Source organism: Budorcas taxicolor, chromosome 1 (genome assembly GCF_023091745.1).
Source record: "Budorcas taxicolor isolate Tak-1 chromosome 1, Takin1.1, whole genome shotgun sequence".
In the NCBI taxonomy this organism is placed as follows: domain Eukaryota; kingdom Metazoa; phylum Chordata; class Mammalia; order Artiodactyla; family Bovidae; genus Budorcas; species Budorcas taxicolor.
In genome coordinates, this window is record NC_068910.1 from 171242503 (window position 1) to 171264832 (window position 22330).

Below are 22330 nucleotides of genomic sequence, written 5' to 3' on the forward strand. Positions count from 1 at the left end.
TGAAGTGCTCGTTAAAAGTTTCCTGAATGAACATAATGTCCATTGACATAAGAATGGATAAAGATGTGTTTATCTATCTATCATCCGTATATCTATCTATATACACAATGGAATACTACTGCTGCTGCTGCTGCTAAGTCGCTTTAATCGTGTCCGACTCTGTGTGACCCCATAGGCGGCAGCCCACCAGGCTCCTCCGTCCATGGATTTTCCAGGCAAGAGTACTGGAGTGGGGTGCCATTGCCTTCTCCAATGGACTACTACTCAGCCATAAAAATGAGCAAAATAATGCCATTTGCAGAAACATGGATGCAACTAGAGATTATTATACTAAGTGAAGTAAGTCAGGAAGGAAAGACAAATACTGTATGATATCATTTATATGTGGAATCTAAAATACGGCACAAATGAACATATCTACGAAACAGAAGCAGATTCACAGACAGAGAACCAGCTTGTGGTTGCCAAAGGTGGGGAGGAGGGAGAGGGAAGAACCGGGAGTTTGGAGTTGACAGCTGCCAACTATTACATTTAGAATGGATAAACAAGAAGGTCCTACGGTATAGCACAGAGAACTATATTCAGTATGCCATGATAAACCATAATCAAAATGAATATTAAAAATAGAGTGTGTATGTATAACTGAATCACTTTGCTGTACAGTAGAAATTAACACAGCATTGCAAATCAACTGTATTTTAAAGAATAGACTAACAACAAGAAAAAGTTTCTTGGTCCTCTTGCCTCTTAGATTCAATAGGATGATATAGAGCATATAATTGGCATTTCTAACAAGATGACAGATGATATAGATGGTGCTGGCTTGAGCACATTTTGAATAACACTGCCTTCAAAGAAGGGGTAGTTATCAAAGAAAGAGATAAGCATAAGTGAGAGGGATAATCTTCAGGGTTCTTGCTGTTGCTGCTGCTGCTGCTGCTGCTGCTAGCATCAGTAAATTACATCCAGGGAGACTGCCTAGTTTCTTTCTCGTGGTTAGAAATGCAAATATGCATCCAGTGTTCCATGGCTTATTTGGAGAAGAAAAGATACTTAGAGCTTTGAATCTCTAAAGCACAAATGACAAAGGGAATGCAGCCAGTATTTTATAGAAATTTTAAATGGAATATAACTTATAAAAATTTTGAATCTCTATGTTGCACACCTGAAACTAATATTAAGTTATTAAGATTTTTCTGGGTGGTTGGTTTTTGTGTATTTTTAAAATCATAGTAAGATTGGAAGAATCGAAAGAAAGTATAAGTAAATTTAGCCAAATCATCCTTTCAGTAAGTGTATATTTCATCTGAAGAATGAAAGAAAATGCATATAATATCATTTTTGTCAAAGTTTTTTTTCTTCCTATCTTATTCACACTGACACACACAAGAGTTTTTCATCCAGTTGATGCTTATTGACTTTGCTAGATTGCTTTCTCAAACAGATTCTATAAAATGTCTTACTGCACTGTGAATAAAAAAAGGAAAAATCTATTTACTTGTATTTTCATGGTTTAAGATATGTATTAGAGATGCTTTAGTCACACTGTATGTTTAGTTTCAATATGACAATTACTAAAATACTGTAGTAAAATTTTAGGTGTAGGGACTGTAGAAATCCTTATGAATTAATAGTAAGATGTCTTTATTTTTTTCCCTCTGGAATGTTTGTATTTACCCATTGAGTATTAACTGCTTAAAAGTGAATCAAATGATGCAAATCGAAATGGTGTGAGTGTTCTACAGTTCTTGAGAGATTTTATACTCTTACCACATCATGTATTCTACTATGTACTTAGAAAAAAAAATCATGTCTTTATCTTCCACTCAGTACACTATCATTTTATTGAGAAAAATATTCCTTATTAATTCTGCAATAAAGACATGTTCTTTTAAAAAATCATCTTACTATGTTAACATATGCCCAATTTAAAACTTCTTTAAACTATTATAAAATAAATTGATTCTGTTATGTTCTTTCTTCCCCAGTGGTCATATGCTTTAGAAAAACCCAACACTGGTAGCATATTTAATATTGCATGGTCAATTGATGGCACCCAGATTGCTGGAGCCTGTGGAAATGGACACGTTGTTTTTGCACATGTGGTGGAACAACGCTGGGAGTGGAAGAATTTTCAAGTAACATTAACTAAAAGAAGGACCATGCAGGTATGATTATGTTTCATAGTTGATTAAATCTGCTTCCTCCCCCCAACATATTCAGTTTACAATACAGAATATGGAATGATCTTTGTTTATTATGGTATCATCGACTTGAGGGACATGAGTTTGAGCAAGCTCCAGGGGTTGGTGATGAACAGGGAAGTCTGGTGCTACAGTTCATGGGTCGCAAAGAGTTGGACATAACTGAGTGACTGAACTGAACTGATTATATTTAAATCATGTTTATTAAAATTCAGTCATATTAGAAAGATGCTAATTATACCATTAGTATAGAGCATGAAATGTTCCCTTGGTATCTTTAATTTTCTTGAAGAGATCTCTAGTCTTTTCCTTTCTGTTGTTTTCCTCTATTTCTTTGCATTGATTGCTGAGGAAAGCTTTCTTATCTCTCCTTGCTATTCTTTGGAACTCTGCATTCAGATGCTTATATCTTTCCTTTTCTCCTTTGCTTTTCACTTCTCTTCTTTTCTGAATTCTACGTCTGAATTCAGTCATAAAACACAGAATAACATATGTGAAATACCTGACAAAGTTCTTAGTGTGAACTAATGAATGACTCAATCTGCAATTCTCAACAAAATCCATACACATCTCTTTAAACTACAGTCTACTCCCTCTTAAACAGGAATTCTATTTTGGTAGTTAGGGGTGGGAGAGAATGGCCAGTTCTGTGTTTTTGAGCTCCAGAGGATTCTGATGTGTGTCCAGATGGGATGGAAAAGAGTAAATTTGTCCCCTTCCAAGTTCAGAGCAGCACTTTGTCCAGTCTTGATTTCCATGGTGGAAGAATAAGGCTCATGGATTTTAGCCAGTGGTTCAGTATCAGGCTTTCCTGGTGCCTCAGAGGTTAAAGCGTCTGTCTGCAATGTGGGAGACCTGGGTTCATTCTCTGGGTTGGGAAGATCCCCTGGAGAAGGAAATGCCAACCCACTTCCGTATTCTTGCCTGGAGAATCCCATGGATGGAGGAGCCTGGTGGGCTACAGTCCACGGGGTCGCAAAGAGTCAGACACAACTGAGCAATTTCACATTCACGTTCTCTTCTTTTCACAGCTATTTGTAAGGCCTCCCCAGACAGCCATTTTGCTTTTTTGTATTTCTTTTCCATGGGGATGGTCTTGATCCCTGTCTCCTGTACAATGTCACGAACCTCCGTTCATAGTTCATCAGGCACTCTGTCTATCAGATCTAGTCCCTTAACTCTATTTCTCACTTCCACTGTATAATCATAAGGGATTTGATTGAGGTCATACCTGAATGGTCTAGTGGTTTTTCCCACGTTGTTTAATTTGAGTCTGAATTTGGCAATAAGGAGTTCATGATCTGAGCCACAGTCAGCTCCTGGTCTTGTTTTTGTGACTGTATAGAGCTTCTCCATCTTTGGCTGCAAAGAATATGATCAGTCTGATTTCAGTGTTGACCCTCTGGTGATGTCCATCACCAGAAGATGTAGAGTCTTCTCATGTGTTGTTGGAAGAGGGTGTTTGCTATGACCAGTGCGTTCTTTGCCCTACTTCATTCTGTACTCCAAGGCCAAATTTGCCTGTTACTCCACGTGTGTCCTGACTTCCTACTTTTGCATTCCAGTCCCCTATAATGAAAAGGACATCTTTTTTGGGTATTAGTTCTAAAAGGTCTTGTAGGTCTTCATAGAACTGTTCAACTTCAGCTTCTTCAGTGTTACTGGTTGGGGTGTAGGCTTAGATTATGGTGATATTGGATGGTTTGCCTTGGAAACGAACAGAGATCATTCTGTCATTTTTGAGAATCCATCCAAGTACTGCATTTCAGACTCTTTTGTGGACCACGATGGCTGCTCCATTTCTTCTAAGGGATTTCTGCCAGCAGTAGTAGATATAATGGTCATCTGAGTTAAATTCACCCATTCCAGTCCATTTTAGTTCGCTGATTCCTAGAATGTTGACGTTCACTCTTGCCATCTCCTATTTGACCACTTCCAATTTGCGTTGATTCATGGACCTGACATTCCAGGTTCCTATGCAATATTGCTCTTTACAGCATCGGACCTTGCTTCTATCACCGGTCACGTCCATAACTGGGTATTGTTTTTTCTTTGGCTCCATCCCTTCATTCTTTCCGGAGTTATTTCTCCACTGATCTTCAGTAGCATATTGGGCACCTACCAACCTGGGGAGTTCCCCTTTCAGTATCCTACCATTTTGCCTTTTAATACTGTTCATGGGGTTCTCAAGGCAAGGTCAGGAAGCAACAGTTAGAACTGGACATGGAACAACAGACTGGTTCCAAATAGGAAAAGGAGTACATCAAGGCTGTATATTGTCACCCTGCTTATTTAACTTATATGCAGAGTACATCATGAGAAACTGGGCTGGAAGAAGCACAAGCTGGAATCAAGATTGCCAAGAGAAATATCAATAACCTCAGATATGCAGATGACACCACCTAGGCAGAAAGTGAAGAGGAACTAAAAAGCCTCTTGATGAAAGTGAAAGAGGAGAGTGAAAGAGTTGGCTTAAAGCTCAACATTCAGAAAACTAAGATCATGGCATCCGGTCTTATCAGTTCAGTTCAGTTCAGTTCAGTCACTCAATTGTGTCCGACTCTGTGACCCCATGAATCGCAGCACACCAGGCCTCCCTGTCCATCACCATCTCCCCGAGTTCACTCAGACTCACGTCCATCGAGTCCATGATGCCATCCGGCCATCTCATCCTCGGTCGTCCCTTTCTCCTCCTGCCCCCAATCCCTCCCAGCATCAGAGTCTTTTCCAATGAGTCAACTCTTCGCATGAGGTGGCCAAAGTACTGGAGCTTCAGCTTTAGCATCATTCCTTCCAAAGAAATCCCAGGGTTGATCTCCTTCAGAATGGACTGGTTGGATCTCCTTGCGGTCCAAGGGACTCTCCAGAGTCTTCTCCAACACCACAGTTCAAAAGCATCAATTCTTCGGCGCTCAGCCTTCTTCACAGTCCAACTCTCACATCCATACATGACCACAGGAAAAACCATAGCCTTGACTAGACGGACTTTAGTCGGCAAAGTAATGTCTTTGCTTTTGAATATACTATGTAGGTTGGTCATAACTTTTCTTCCAAGGAGTAAGCATCTTTTAATTTCATGGCTGCAATCACCATCTGCAGTGATTTTGGAGCCCCCAAAAATAAAGTCTGACACTGTTTCCACTGTTTCCCCATCTATTTCCCATGAAGTGATGGGACTGGATGCCATGATCTTAGTTTTCTGAATGTTGAGCTTTAAGCCAACTTTTTTGCTTTTCTCTTTCACTTTCATCAAGAGGCTTTTTAGCTCCTCTTCATGGGAAATAGATGGGTTAACAGTGGAAACCGTGTCAGACTTTATTTTGGGGGCTCCAAAATCACTGCAGATAGTGACTGCAGCCATGAAATTAAAAGACGCTTACTCCTTGGAAGGAAAGTATGACCAACCTAGATAGCATATTGAAAAGCAGAGACATTACTTTGCCAACAAAGGTCCATCTAGTCAAGGCTATGGTTTTTCCAGTGGTTGCGTATGGATGTGAGAGTCAGACTGTGAAGAAAGCTGAGCACCGAAGAATTGATGCTTTTGAACTGTGGTGTTGGAGAAGACTCTTGAGAGTCCCTTGGACTTCAGGGAGATCCAACCAGTCCATCTTAAAAGAGATCAGCCCTTGGTGTTCATTGGAAGGACTGATGGTGAAGCTGAAACTCTAGTACTTTGGCCACCTGATGCAGAGAGTTGACTCATTGGAAAAGACTTTGATGCTGGGAGGGATTGGGGGCAGGAGGAGAAGGGGACAACAGAAGATGAGATGGCTGGATGGCATCACCAACTCTGTGGATGTGAGTTTGAGTGAACTCCGGGAGTTGGTGATGGACAGGGAGGCCTGGCGTGCTGTGGTTCATGGTGTTGCAAAGAGTCAGACACGACTGAGTGACTGAACTGAACTGAATTGAAGCTTCTTAAGGGCATGGATCTCCATATGGTGCCTAGCCCAGTGCCTCACATGTAATAAGAGCTTGACAAATATTTTAAAAGTTAGTTGATGAAAGGTAGGAGGAGTAGCCAAAGATGATGTTTTCATGGCAAACCAGCTTAACGGGAGCTCTACCTTCTTCCCTTTCTTTCTGGTGTCCTTATCAGTTGCCTCTATCTTCAGTATCCAGAATTTAGATGATTGTAATAACTATAAAAATTTGAAAACGTACCTTGTGATTTCTTGACTGGGTCTGTTCAAGTATTCTTTAGGCTGAGTATCCAGATTTTAAAATTTGGATGTAGGGTCATTAGTGATAATAATTAGGTAACTTATACGTTTTCTTTATTTTACTTTCTTATTTAAAAAATTTTAAACTTATAGAGAATTTAAAACACCGAAAAATAGAGACAATAATATAATGAATCTCTTTGTACTCATTTCCCAGCCGCAACAACGATCTGCCCATGATCAAGCCTGCCCCATTCATGTCCATGTGTACTTTTCCCCTGCCCCAATTATTCTGAAGAAAATTTAGATATCATTTCAACTGCAAAAATTTCAATATATACAACTAAAAGATAAGGACTGTTTTTTTTTTAACATACCCACAATACCATTGTATCTTAAAAATACTAATTCCTTAATATTATCAAAGGAATATCTAAAATCAAATTTTCAATTGTTTACTCCACATCACATTTTTAACGGTTTGTTTTTGTTTGAATTAGGATCCAAAATGGTTTACATGTTACAATTCATTGATATATGTTTTAAGTATCTTTTAGTCTATAGATAACCCTTCCATCTTTATTTTTACCCCCTGCAGTTTATCTGTTGAAGACACCAAATTGATTGCTTATTTGCCTCCAGAGTCTGGACTTTTGCTGACAGTATCCCCATGGTTTGGTTTGACGTACTTCTCTGTCTTCTGTATTTCCTGTAAATGAGTAGTTAGATCTATTTGATAGTATAAATATATATTTTTGTTAGTTAGCCTGGGAACCAAGACATTATTTATAGTATTGTGTCTGTGATAAGGAATGCATTGTAGTTCTAGTCAGCTGACTTGGGGACACAGTTTTATTCATACAGGGCATGCTGCTGCTAAGTCGCTTCAGTCGTGTCCAACTCTGTGCGACCCCATAGATGGCAGCCCACCAGGCTCCGCCATCCCTGGCATTCTCCAGGCAAGAACACTGGAGTGGGTTGCCATTCATGTCAAACTCTTTGTGACCCCATGGACTATAGCCTTCCAGGTTCCTCTGTCGATGGGATTTCCCAGGCAAGAATACTGAAGTGAATTGCCATTTCCTTCTCCAGTGCATGAAAGTGAAAAGTGAAAGTGAAGTCGCTCAGTTGTGTCCGACTCTTTGTGACCCTATGGACTGCAGCCTACCAGGCTCCTTCATCCATGGGATTTTCTAGGCAAGAGTACTGGAGTGGGGTGCCATCGCTGCTTTGAGTATCTACAAATTGCTCAGGAGTGACCCAGAGAAGGCAATGGCAACCCACTCCAATACTCTTGCCTGGAAAATCCCATGGACAGGGGAGCCTGGTGGGCTGCAGTCCATGGGGTCGCTAAGAGTCAGACATGACTAAGCGACTTCACTTTCACTTTTCACTTTCATGCACTGGAGAAGGAAATGGCAACCCACTCCAGTGTTCTTGCCTGGAGAATCCCAGGGACGGGGGAGCCTGGTGGGCTGCCATCTATGGGGTCGCACAGAGTCGGACACAATGAAGCAACTTAGCAGCAGCATGCCCTATATGAATAAAATTGTGTCCCCAAGTCAGCTGACTAGAACTCACAATGCATTCCTTATCACAGACACAATACTATAAATAATGTCTTGGTTCCCAGGCTAACTAACAAAAATATATATATTTATATTATCAAATAGATCTAACTACTCATTTACAGGAAATACAGAAGATGGGGGCTAGCTAATATAATATCGCCTTAATTTCAGAAATGCCCCAAGATGTGAATATATTTAAAAAGAGAAATTTTTCTTTCATAAAAAAAGGAATCATCTTAGAATTAGAGGATTTTTACATCAGATAAGATGAACAGTGAGGTTTTTAAATAGCTTATCTAAACTGAATTGTCTTTATACTTAAAATAATGTTTACAAATAATCTTTCAAAGCTTTCGAACCAGAACACTATTTTTACTTTTGTTAAAGGATCTTACTCTCAATGACTCTTAAGACATTTATATTGCATTTTTGCTAGGCTGGGTCTATCCATATTTTTTTGTTGTTGTTTTTTTTTAACAACAGTTTCATTTACTCATTTGGTAACTTACTTGCAATGCCTTGAGCTAGGCAATGGGTGATACAGTTTTGAATAAGACAGATTTGGTTCCTGTTCTCATGGGACCTTCTGGATTAATATGTTGACATTTTTTTTCATAAATTTATCTCAGATTGATTAAATGAAGGTAAAGAATAAAGAAACAAAAGAAATTTATTGGTCCATGTGAAGTCAAGAGATAGACTGATGAGGTGTTATTGGATCCAGAGGCTTAAATAAGGTCAACTGGACTTCCATCCATCACTTTCTCTTCCTGTACTCTCCTTTTTTCTGTATTGGCTTCATTTGTACAAAGGCTGTGTCTCCTTTGGCTTACATTCTACCAACTTCAAGCCCAACAGAAAGAGTGCTTTTCCCTCTAGCCCCCAAGTAATTTCAGCAGAAGTCTCAGCATTGGATTTCATGGGCCAAGTCTGGGTCAAGTATATTTAGCTGGGAGTTGGAGGGAATGGAATCAACCCCATCAAAGCCACTTAGTCACTTAGAATAATGGGTATGGTTCCCCAAAGGAAAACCAAGGCATAAGTACTAGAAAAGATAGCATTTGATTCTGGGCAGACAGAAACCAACAGTTATCCATATAGTCTATCTTTTAGCTGCTTAGCAACTATAACTATTAGTTATTGATGACTGCCTAATAAATAAACTTAGTGGTTTAAAACAGCAATATTTATTTTCTCTTAGTTTCTTTGGGTCAAGAATCCAGGCATGGCTTAGTAAATCTTCTGACACAGAGTTTCTCACAAGGCTGCAATTAAGGTGTTGGCCAGGGTTTTTAGTAGCACCTGAAGCATCCTCAACTGGAGAGGACTTGCTTCCAAGCTCACCAATGTGGTTGTTGGCAGGCTTCCATTTTTCAAGGGCCGTTGAACTGAGGGCCTCAGTTTCTTGTTGGCAATTGTCTGGAGGCCTCCCTCAGTTCCTTACATGTAGCCTCTCCACTGGGCAGCTCACAACCTGGCAGCTTTGTGAGAGCAATTGTGAAGGGCACAGAGTGTGTGAGTGAAACATAAATCACAGTTCTTTATAACCTCAACTTAGAAGTGTCATCTCATCATTTTAGCCTTTTTCTGATCATTAGAAGTGAGCTATGAGGTCTAATTCACACACAAGTGGAGAGACTTTCATAAGGATGTGAATACCAGTAGGTGGAAATCACTAACCCCTTTACAGTCTAGTCACAACACATATTAATGCTTACCCTTATTCATGTATACGTATGATTCAGAAGTGCTCTACTTAACTAATGCAGCTATTCCATTTGCTTTTGAAAGCAAACCCATCCCCTCTCTAAAAGATGATAACCTAGACTCATCCAAGTCATTCCAGCTCTAACTCTTTGGTCTGGAAAACTAAATAAATATGAGTTTTAATTATTCTCCTCCTCCCCATCATCTTCCCAGTTTATAATGATGAAGGGAATACAGGGCAGCTGGAATGAAAACAGTTTGGAGAATGGGTGAAGGAAAAAGCACACTGTGACTACCAGGTCCATAACAAAAGCCCAGCTGGCCAGGAATATCCTGAGAATTCTTTGTTTTAGCACTGAAGTAAAAGCGTGGTTAATTTGGCAACTCTAGCTTGCCTTTTGGGGAAGATCTCCCACTTGGAAGGATTTCCCTTCTGGAGTCTGTACATTTTAACAGCCCACTTAATGTTGTTAAGATGGAGCCATAGATTCCAATAGGAACGATAGCCACAACTTTTTGTTTGCCTGGTTTAGAGTTTCACAGTTTACTTAGAAGCTTTGTAGACTGTTGATTTGTGTTTCATTAACTCAGAAACCAGAGATCATGTTGAGCCCTAATTGTTAACTCTAGACCTTGACCTGACAGTTGCTACCTGGTAATAGGTTTCATTGCCCTAAGACATTACCTGTCTCCCTGGACCTTGGCTTTTATGTGATATAATAACCAAGAGTGAGAAGGTTTCTTAATTTGTGCCTTGTCTCCAGGCTGAATTCTAGCCATATTTCTTTCCAAAAGGAGAGTAGATGTCTTTGCTGGGAGGAAGGGCCTAGAAGGGAAGAGGGTACAGGTGGAAGAGATGAGGCATTCCTTAGGTCTCAAGTTTCTCATTTGCTCTTTCCTGCCACTGTCACTTGAGCATGGGGCACAGATTTGGCATTTACACAATTTGAACATTGCCATAGTTCAAAATTATTTAATTCTTAGTCACTCTATCTCCTGTAAAGATAAAAGTTAATGAGAGAGTGTTTTTGATGATTAAATGAGATCATGTATGTAAGACAAAAATATATGGTATCTATTGCTATGGCTATATCTATATTTAGGATTAAATGTGTATTTGGAAATGTGGAAACAGAATTTTCAGACTCAGGTCAGACTGAGGGGTCAAATATTGTGCTCAGGTGAAAGTATTAGGTGATACAAGTATGAACAGGTTAATTCTGCAGCTGACCTGAATTGAACAGAGCAAATGTGGGTGCATTTTAAAATTCATCACAGGACATTTCTGACGTAGGATTCACTATAACTTGGAAATTATAACAGCAATTATCAGTGTGTCTTTTTTTTGTTATTATGGCCAGGATGTTTTATTGGTGTTCTAGTGTTCCAGATTCACAAAAAAGATAATTCCCCCACGTGAAGCTTTAGACCAATGTGAATTTTAAGAAATCTGTCTGTAATTTGAATAATGACAGAAGCTCATACAATCAGATTTTTAAAATATTGAATTAATTGTCCTAAACCTGTGTTGACAGCCAGTTTATTTCACTGGGTATCATGTTGCTGTAAAGAAACTTCCATATAACTTCCTTTAGAAACTTTTATTTCATTCCATTAGCTTTCAAATGTTTCTAGGAAAGGATGGCATTATGGATCTTTTAAAAAAAGTCTCTGGGAGCTCAGACTTCTGGTGAAAATGGTGTCATCAGTTCATATTTGGAAGGATAAGGCATACATTTGGCTCCAGGGAGATCAATAATTTATGAAATATATTTTTAAAAGATTTATCTGGACTCAAAAACAGGATAAACATCTCTGTGGGCCAGAAATGGAATGAAGAAGCAGAGTATGGCGTGAAGTCTCCAACCTACTTGACTCCTGGTCCAGAAGCAGGGAGGCAGAAGCAGAGCTGAGAGGGCCTCCTGCAGACTAATGGAGCAGAAAGGACTCGAAGAGAGATTAGGGGCCTGATCCAGGTCTCTTAAATCAAAGCCTGGGGCCTGGGGTTAGCTCTGTTCTCCCCTTCCTGAAAGAAAAACCTAGAACACTGTAGGCTTTAAAGAGAGACCCACAGGGTCACCACCTTCAGTCATGGCCCTCTTGGTTCTAGGGGGCCCATCACTTAGATCTAGAGTTGTGCAGTACACAACCTGCAGCACCTACCTGTGGCCTTGCAGACAGAGCTCAGCCTTTTCACTGAAAGTGCAGTTCACATTTTTGTCCTAAGTAAAAACTGAATGACTCCTGAGACCAGTGTTTCTCCTTCAGCCTTCGTAAGTAGAAGCGTTTTTCTTCATTATGCCAAGAATTACTGGGTCTGGGGGTCATATAGGTGTCTCCTAACCCCTCATTTGAACTGTGGTGTTGGAGAAGACTCTTGAGGGTCCCTTGGACTGCAAGGAGATCCAACCAGTCCATTCTGAAGGAGACCAACCCTGGGATTTCTTTGGAAGGAATGATGCTAAAGCTGAAACTCCAGTACTTTGGCTACCTCATGCGAAGAGTTGACTCATTGGAAAAGACTCTGATGCTGGGAGGGATTGGGGGCAGGAGGAGAAGGGGACGACAGAGGATGAGATGGCTGGATGGCATCACGGATTCGATGGACGTGAGTCTGAGTGAACTCCGGGAGATGGTGATGAACAGGGAGGCCTGGCGTGCTGCGATTCATGGGGTCGCAAGCAGTCAGACACGACTGAGCAACTGAACGGAACTGAACCCCTCATTGCTGAACCCAGACCACAGTAACTTCTTCCCTAAAGGATTCCAGCTCCTTTGAAGCACCTGCCATCAGACTACTACTCCCTTTTCAGTCATTTCCCACATTCATCAGAGAGTGAAGCAAATGTTATCAGTGTCTTTTTCTTTCTTTTTATTAAGACTTAAAAAAAAAGTCTCAAAGATAAGGACTATTTTTATTTTAACATAATCATAGTAAATATTTCACATTTCTCTAGTTGTCTCCTAAATCTGTCCCATTTCTTTAGCTGTTTTCTAATACATACATTTATGGTTGTTTGGTTTATGTTAGGAGACAAAGTCCCACATTACATTTAGTTCATTTTTCTCTTCAGTCTTTTAAAATCTGGATCAATTCCTCATCATTTATGTATTTGTTTGTTTGTTTAAGAAACCAAGTCATTTGTTCTTTTGGATTTCCCACATTCTTCTGTTTGCATCCTTGTGGTATGAGTACATGTGACATTTTTATTTAGCTCCTGTATTTCCTGTATATCGTGATTAGATTTAGAGCCTTGATAAATATATAAAGAATACTTTGTACATGATGCTGTGTACTTCCTGTTGCCTCGAGACACGTATGTCTTATCTCTCTCTTAATTATGATGAGATTGATCAGCGTGTTTAGGTGTTATAAGTCTGATTCACCTGTCATATAGTTTCCCATTAGGTTTTTACTTTAATATTTTTAGCAGTCAAGGATGGTACTTATTTAGAACATTTAGCTAAAATCCTTCTATAATAGACTTTGCCTAATCAACTATTTGTTACCCTGAAGTAAGATAAATTCTGATTATTTTCCTTTATTTATCAGTTTTCAAATAATGAGTTCATTTCCTGGCATTCCCAACGAGTTTCTTTGTTAGTGTTGATGATTATGTTATTATAAACTTGCAGATTTAAAAATTTTGGTATATTTCAATCCATTGCAGTCATTATTCTCTTTAATGCTTGAATGGTTCCATCTTTGCCCAGTTGACTCCTGTGTTCATTTGGGATGATTCGGTAGCTTGCTTGCATTTCTGATAAGATGTTCTAGGTTTTTTATACATTTCCTATTCCAAACTTGGAATCAGCCATTTTTTAAAGAAGGCTTTGTTCCTTTTGGAGGGGAATGCTACCTAGATACCATGATCCAAGTTCTAGGTATGCTCATTGCTATTGGTTTGATCTTTACTCCTAGATAAAATATACTTTTTGACTGATAAAAATATATCATGAGTATGTACTAAGCTTTCAAGTTCAAATTCAAGATTATGGCATTTTACTTCTGATTTGTTTTATTTGCAGTACTTTTCTCTTACAAGAAAATTTTGGTTCCTAAAGACATTAATATATTCTAGAATATACCCTAAAATATAATTTAAAATAATAATCTCAATATTATTGCTGAATATTGTTTTACATTTTTTGTTTTTTTAAATATGAATAAATCTATATATCATCATAGCCTTCCCTTTATAAGATAAAAAGTATCATACTATACATACTTTTTGCATCTTGCACTTTTTATTTTACAATGTATTGTGGAGATCACTCCGTAGATATTACTCAGTCCTTTTTATAGCTGTGTGTTATTCTACTCTGTGAATGTAGTTTATTCAGCCTATCCCCTTATTGATACACATTTGGGTTGTTTTCAGTCTTTTGCTATTACCAGTAATGATGTATGTAGTAAGAGCCTATTTGTATGTTACTTCATAATTTTGCCTGTTTGTTTTAGTATAGAATTCTAGAAGTAAGATTGCTAGGTCAAGGATTATGTGTGTATATAATTCTGCTATCTCTTGGCATGGTGATGACTGAAGGGATAGGAGTTAGGGAATAGGTAATAAAAATATATGCCTTATAGATATAAGTACTTTGAGGAAGTACTTGTAAGAAGTTTGACTTTGTCTTCCTATTTTTTCCATAGCCTTTTATTCTTCATTAATACTGTAATTGTCATATCAATTTAGAAAGATGATAATATCTTGATGGAAATTTAGAGAAGTATTAACTTCTAGGTATAATTAATCTCTTTCAATTTTTTACCTCTTTATTTAATATCTTCTGGTATTAACCAGAGATTTCATAAATTTGTCTTGGCCAATGTATTTTTTAATTTGTTGTAGACTATCTGTCAATTTCAAAATTTTTGGCTGGTATTGCCAAACTTTAAAATCCTTTTAAACTTTATTCAGTTAACAAACTATAACAGTTTTGACTGTCATCGGCACATCTCTGTTTGTTAGTTGGTGCTTAGTTTTCTTATATGTTATCTCTGTGTTTTTACATATGGAAACATTTTCCACCTCTCTGTGTAGGTTGGCTTCTTCACTATGCAGTAACACCTCCTATTCCACTTTTGGTTTTTGAAGTTATTATATCTCTTTTTTAGAACTTAAATTTTAAAGTAAAACCTAGCCCTAGAAAGAGGTATTCTCACTATTTTGAGCAGAAATCATCTGATCTCTTTCCAGCTCCTATAAGCTATACTTCTTTGACTATATACTTCACTGCTCTAACACTGCACCACTGGTACCTCATACACGTTGGCTTTCAGATTTAAAATCTCTATAGATCATTTTCTACTGATTTCTAACTTTTCTGTATCTGTACTTTTGTTCGTCAATTTTTGTACCCAAATATGATGATATCTTATGCCTGGTTCCTATTAAATTCTTCTTTCTATGGTTAGATAGCAAGCATGCCTTTTAATTTTTTTTTCTTTTTTGGTGTGTTTCAGAATCTTGCTAACTTATCTAATTAAAAGTTTGATGTATTTTAATGTTGTTCATTGGTATTTCCTTTTTCCTTGTTTAGGTTCGTAACGTTCTTAACGATGCAGTGGATTTACTGGAATTCCGTGATAGAGTCATTAAAGCCTCTTTGAACTATGCACACTTAGTTGTTTCAACATCTCTTCAGTGTTATGTGTTCTCGTAAGCATCTTACATTTCTTTAAAATCTAGAGTTTTGTCTATGAAAAAAAAATTATTTTCCAGCTATCATATTAACATGGTTTGGCTTAAACTTAACTTTCTCAAAAATGTCACCTATCTTGAACTTACTTCTAACTGAAGAGTGATAAAAAGTGAGCTATGAGCAGAGAAAATAGATATAATAGTTGTGCATCAAAGGTTAATAATCACTTTTATAATACAAAATACCTTCTCTGGGATAATGCTTGCTCTTATTTTACTCATAGCTCAAGAACTTTAGTATACTTTTATTTCAAAGCCCAGAGAAGTTTAGAAGCATCTGATAAATGGTATGAAAAGGAATCACCTAACCACTGGCAGAGAGGACAGCTTACAGCCTGACAGCAGGCTGAAAGATGTTCAGTAAAGACACAAGGAGGTGTTCAGGCTTAATATCATAGCCCAGGGTAATCATAAACGTTCATATTGATAATCCAGAGTTGTCCAGAAATGATGAAAGAAAATATTCAGTATACTTTGTGTTGGGCTTCCCTGGTGGGAAATTGCAAAATTACTGAAATTTAAGACATAATGTTTGAATCTGAAAGATTGATATCATTATTACTTGTTTTAGAGAGGTTGCCTTTTAAAATATTTACCAAAGGTTTAGAAGCTGTTATTTAATTTTTTTCTCAGTCTACCTTTCTCACACCAGTTAATACGTATCAAAATATTAAATTGCTTTTCTTTTCTGATTTAACATTTCTTCCCCTCTCTTGTTGGCAAGAGATTCACTAAGGTACAAAATATTTATTAAAGTGGAATTCAGTGCACAGTAGTGGAAATGAAGTAGTACTGAGAGGCATCACACCAAAATATATTTCATTAAATTATTATAAAAATACCTGGTATTTTAGATAATAACAACCATTCTTTACTGAGGACTGTTATACTTACTATCTTTTATGTTCATGATCTGATTTACTCTGTATGTTGAATATTATTATTATTCCCATTTTACAAAGTGAAGAAACTGAAGGATGCAGAGGTAATTAAATATTAATAATACCCTGCGCCAAACTATGTAACTTCTTTACTAAAGGAAGAGCTGAGATTTTAATCCAAGTTCCTAATAACTGTTGTTCCTTTTTTAGTAATAAAAATATAATTTAAAAAATAAACCTGCAAACAATATACTGGTTTTATGGAAAGAAGTTCCAAAGAAAATCACATATGAGCATTCTATGTTAAATTTTCACTTGATTTCTCAAATAGTTGTATAGAAAATTCCCTTCTGATCAACATTTAGTTTAAGGAGTTTATATCTCCATGACATGTGTATGTATCTTAGTTGTCAAGAATCTCAGATATTTTGTAAGGGGACATGGGAAAAAAACCCTCATACTCACTGTTCTTTTTAGCTCTCTTGACAAAGAATGAAAGTTAATTCTAATGACTGCATAAATGAAGCATGTGTGATGTTTTTTCTAAAGTACAAAAGTACATAGCTTTATCATACCTGTGAACCTCAGACTTGCCAATTATTGGTAGCAGTTTATTCACTATTTGGCTTTATGCATGCATTTACTTACTGAAATGGGTATCGGGCTCTGCGTTAGCCACAATTAATTTCGAGCAATGTGCCTGCTTACTGCAACCTTTCCCTTCCCCCATCTTCTGGATCTGCATATGAGATTTAAAGAATTAGATTTAAAGAATTAGTCCTATGAAAGTAATTGGAAGAAGTTTTTTTTTTTTTCTTTCTGAAGTTTATTTATTTTTTTCTTTATTTTTTTTATGATCTTTTTTTTTTAATTTTAAAATCTTTAATTCTTACATGTGTTCCCAAACATGAACCCCCCTCCCACCTCCCTTCCCATAACATCTCTGTGGGTCATCCCCATGCACCAGCCCCAAGCATGCTGTATCCTGCGTCAGACATAGACTGGCGATTCAATTCTTACATGATAGTGTACATGATAGAATGCCATTCTCCAAAATCATCCCACCCTCTCCCTCTCCCTCTGAGTCCAAAAGTCCGTTATACACAGCTGTGTCTTTTTTCCTGTCTTGCATACAGGGTCGTCATTGCCATCTTTCTAAATTCCATATATATGTGTTAGTATACTGTATTGGTGTTTTTCTTTCTGGCTTACTTCACTCTGTATAATCGGCTCCAGTTTCATCCATCTCATCAGAACTGATTCAAATGAATTCTTTTTAACGGCTGAGTAATACTCCATTGTGTACATGTACCACAGCTTTCTTATCCATTCATCTGCTGATGGACATCTAGGTTGTTTCCATGTCCTGGCTATTATAAACAGTGCTGTGATGAACATTGGGGTACACGTGTCTCTTTCAATTCTGGTTTCCTCGGTGTGTATGCCCAGCAGTGGGATTGCTGGGTCATAAGGCAAGAGAAGTTTAGAATATATAGGAATAATAAAACATTTTAAACTATCAAGCAACTTTGATTATTTGAGGATGAGTTTTTCAGTTTGTAATGTCCTTTCTGCCCATCCCTATCTTTGAATTAAACTACATCATGAAACTCATAGGAGTTATTTGTTCATTTGTTTTATCCATTTGTTCAGTAAGCATAGTCATAGCTTACTTGTATATAGAATTTTACAGTTACAGACTGTTTCACAGAAATCTTCATTTGCTCAACACTTACACTGGGAGACCAATAGGAAAAGTGATCATGTTATTGTTATTATAGTTTTTAGTCAGTATCTGCTATACAATAGGCAGTTAATTGGACATTTTAGGTAAGACATCATTATCACCATTTTACAAATAATGAAACTGTTGTTTAGGAGGTTAAGCTTATTAAGATCATAAGGCTGACAGGTAGTGAAACCAGATTTCTAATCCTGATCTGTCTAGCCAAAACCCCATCCTCTCAAGAGGGAGGGGACATATGTATACTTATGGCTGATTTATGTTGATGTATGGCAGAAACCAATATAATATTGTAAAGCAATTATCTCTCAATTAAAAATAAATAAAAGAATGTTCATAGCATCACAATTCATAAGAATCAAAACCTGAAATCAACCAAATGTCCATCAACATTAGAATAGATAAACAAACTGTGTAATATCCATGCAATAAAATATTACATAATAATGACCAAAAATAAAACCCCATCCTCTTTTCACTATGCTATGCTGCTACTATTTTTCAAAAGAGAAACATTAGATGACATTAGAAATATTAGATGACATTATTAGCTCAAATCACAGAGCTAATAAATGACAGAACATGAACTTATGATTCCTCAGTTCACAAGTTGTGGTTCCTAGAATAAACATTTATGGAGTACTTACTATGTGCTAGGTGCTGGGAACACAGACTCCACTTTCTAGTCAGGTATACAAATGTGTAAGTGAATAATTTCAGAACAATGCACTAAGCGCTATAATAGAATGATTGTACAGAGTTACTGTGAAGTTAAAGATGCTTTGTTTAAAATGAGTACCCATCTACTTATTAAAAAGTATTTTAAGTGTAAATAAGTATACATTTTATTTGTCTTTCAGTACAAAGAACTGGAATACACCACTTATATTTGATCTCAAGGAAGGAACTGTTAGTTTAATTCTGCAAGCAGAAAGGTAATTTATTTATCATGTTTCACTATTGAATTTTGGATTAAAATATTTTAAATTGCAGTAAAGTACTCTTTAAAGTATGCCATTTACAGGATGGTATGTTCTGAAATCACTGGTACACCGGAATCAATCTGTTTCTTCTATTTATTTTAAAAGAAAAGAAAAAGTAAGAGAATAAACTCTTAGGTCAGTAGTTCTAAACTCTTTGGTCTCAAAATTTCTTTACATCCTTAAAGTTATTGAGGTCTATATATGGGTTATATGTGTTGGCCTTTACTACGCTAGAAATCCTTCAAGCAAGACTTCAACACTACGTGAACTGAGAACTTCCAAGGCAGAGGAACTAGAGATCAAATTGCCAACATCCATTGGATCATGGAAAAAGCAAGAGAATTCCAGAAAAACATCTACTTCTGCTTCATTGACTACGCTAAAGCCTTTCACCATGTGGATTCCAACAAACTGTGGAAAATTCTTAAAGAGATGGGAATACTGGACCATTGTAACTTGTTTCCTAAGAAACTTGTTACGTAGGACAAGAAGCAACAGTTAGAACCAGACATGGAACAGCAGACTTGTTCAAAATTGGAAAGGAGTCTGTCAAACCTGTATATTGTCAACCTGCTTATTTAACTTATATTCAGAGTATTTCAACCAAAATGCCAGGATGGATGAATCACAAGCCGGAATCAAGATTGCTGGGAGAAATATCAATAACCTCAGATGTGCAGATGATACCACCCTAATGGCAGAAAGCAAAGAGGAACTGAAGAGCCCCTTGATGAAAGTGAAAGAGGAGAGTGAAAAAGCTGGCTTAAACCTCAACATTCAAAAAACTAAGATCCTGACATCTGGTTCCATCACTTTTTGGCAAATAGATGGGGGGGAAAATGGAAACAGTGGCAGATTTTATTTTCTTAGGCTCCAAAATCACTGCAGATGGTGACTACAAGCCATGAAATTAAAAGACTCTTGCTCCTTGGAAGGAAAATTATGACAAACCTAGACAGTATATTAAAAAGCAAAGACATCACTTTGCTGACAAAGATCCATATAGTCAAAGCTATGGTTTTTCCATTAGTCATGTGCAGATGTGAGAGTTGGACCATAATGAAGGCTGAGCGCCAAAGAATTGACGCTTTTGAACTGTGGAGCTGGAGAACACTCTTGAGAGTCCCTTGGACAGCAAGGAGATCAAACCAGTCAATCCTAAAGGAAATCAACCCTGAATAGCCATTGGAAGGACTGATGCTAAAGCTGAAACTATTAATACTTTGGCCTCCTGATATGAAGAGTCAACTCATTGGAAAAGACCTTAAAGCTGGGAAAGATTGAGGACAGAAGGAGGAGGGGGCAACAGAGGATGGCATTACTGACTCAGTGGACTTGAATCTGAGCAAACTCTGGGAGATAGTGAAGGACAGGGGAGCTTGGCATGATGCAGTCCGTGGGGTCACAAAGAGTCAAACATGACTTAGCAACTGAACAAGAACAAACTACCAGAAAGTAAAATTGAGAGATTTAAAAGGTATCAATTTATTATAAATGATAAGAACAAACTTATTACAAGTAAACAAACAAGTAATGATGAGAGAATGACAGTGAAACAGGCAAATTACTATAACATAGTTTTGACCTCATTGTTCCCATATTTTCTGTCTTGTATTTGTTTTAAAATACTGATTGAAGTTCATTCAACTTATGAGGCACTACTAGGCTGTGATCTGGAGTTTGAAAAACAATATTCTCTACCAAGACTTTGTGTGTACAGGACTGAGAAACTCTGGGCCAATTAACTTGAGTAAATTAGTAATAGCTATTACTCAGGAACCCACATTTTCCCATGAAAATGATTAATCAATCTGTCACATACAGTGGTACCCTACTGAATCAGAGGTCAGAGTTAGAAAGTTAAACTCTATGAAAGCAGGAATAAAGCATGAAAATATAATCTGCAATTACTTAAGATTGACACCCATGAAATCTTTTCACTAAAACGATTTATTACCTCATTCCTTTAATCACCATTTAGGCAGCTCTTGAGAGTGTTATTAGGTTTTCTAGGCCATTTGTTGTTGTGTAGTTGCTAGATGGTGTCTGACTCTTTTGCGACCCTTACGCACCACAGCCTGCCAGGCTCTTGTGTCCATGGGATTTCCCAGGCAAGAATACTGGAGTGGATTGCCATTTCCTACTCTGAGATATTTTCCCAACCCAGGGATTGAACTTGTGTCCCCTGCATCTCCTGCATTGGCAGGTGGATTCATTACCACTGCCCTACCTGGGAAGCCCATAGCCTTCTACAAATAGCCAGATAATGAATGCTGGTGGGCTGTTAGAATCTGGCACAGTGACAGGAAGAAAGTGACTGTTGGCAAGGGAGCATGGAGAAAAACTAATGGCACAGAGCCTTTTTTTTTCTTTTGAAACACAACTTTATTCTGATTTTAAACGAAAAAGAATGGGAATGACAGTAACAAACAAGATTCTACCTCTCAATATTGTCATGGGACTATAGCAGTCATATTTGAAACTCAAGGAGGAAACAACTATGTTCTGAAACACATATTTAGGTCCAAAAAATGAAGGTATTTTTTTTTTAATTTCCATATTCACTTGAAAGCCCATCCATCTCCTTCCGCATCCAAAGATTAAACACATGTTCTTCTTCAGTTCAGTTCAGTTGCTCGGTCGTGTCCGACTCTTTGCAATCCCATGAATTGCAGCACGCCAGGCCTCCCTGTCCATCACCAACTCCCGGAGTTCACTCAGACTCATGTCCATCGAGTCAGTGATGCCATCCAGCCATCTCATTCTCTGTTGTCCCCTTCTCCTCCTGCCCCCAATCCCTCCCAGCATCAGAGTCTTTTCCAAGGAGTCAACTCTTTGCATGAGATGGCCAAAGTACTGGAGTTTCAGCTTTAGCATCATTCCTTCCAAAGAAATCCCAGGGCTGATCACCTTTAGAATAGACTGGTTGGATCTCCTTGCAGTCCAAGGGACTCTCAAGAGTCTTCTCCAACACCACAGTTCGAAAGCGTCAGTTCTTCGGTGCTCAGCTTTCTTCACAGTCCAACTCTCACATCCGTACATGACCACAGGAAAAACCATAGCGTTGACTAGATGGACCTTTGTTGGCAAAGTAATGTCTCTGCTTTTCAATATGCTATCTAGGTTGGTCATAACTTTCCTTCCAAGGGGTAAGCGTCTTTTAATTTCATGGCTGCAGTCACCATCTGCAGTGATTTTGGAGCCCAAAATATAAAGTCTGACACTGTTTCCACTGTTTCCCCATCTATTTCCCATGAAGCGATGGGACCAGATGCCATGATCTTCGTTTTCTGAATGTTGAGCTTTAAGTCAACTTTTTCACTCTCCACTTTCACTTTCATCAAAAGGCTTTTTAGTTCCTCTTCACTT

At 37.8% G+C, this 22330-nt stretch overlaps 1 protein-coding gene across 1 annotated transcript in view; it reads left to right on the top strand.

Moving 5' to 3' along the window:
• IFT80 (intraflagellar transport 80) overlaps positions 1–22330 on the top strand; it is a 118598-nt gene that overhangs the window by 55431 nt on the left and 40837 nt on the right. The window contains exons 8-10 of the mRNA XM_052640738.1: positions 1989–2168; positions 15193–15311; positions 18839–18913. Of these exons, the coding sequence (XP_052496698.1) occupies positions 1989–2168; positions 15193–15311; positions 18839–18913 (374 nt within the window). The remainder of the gene's footprint in view (positions 1–1988; positions 2169–15192; positions 15312–18838; positions 18914–22330) is intronic.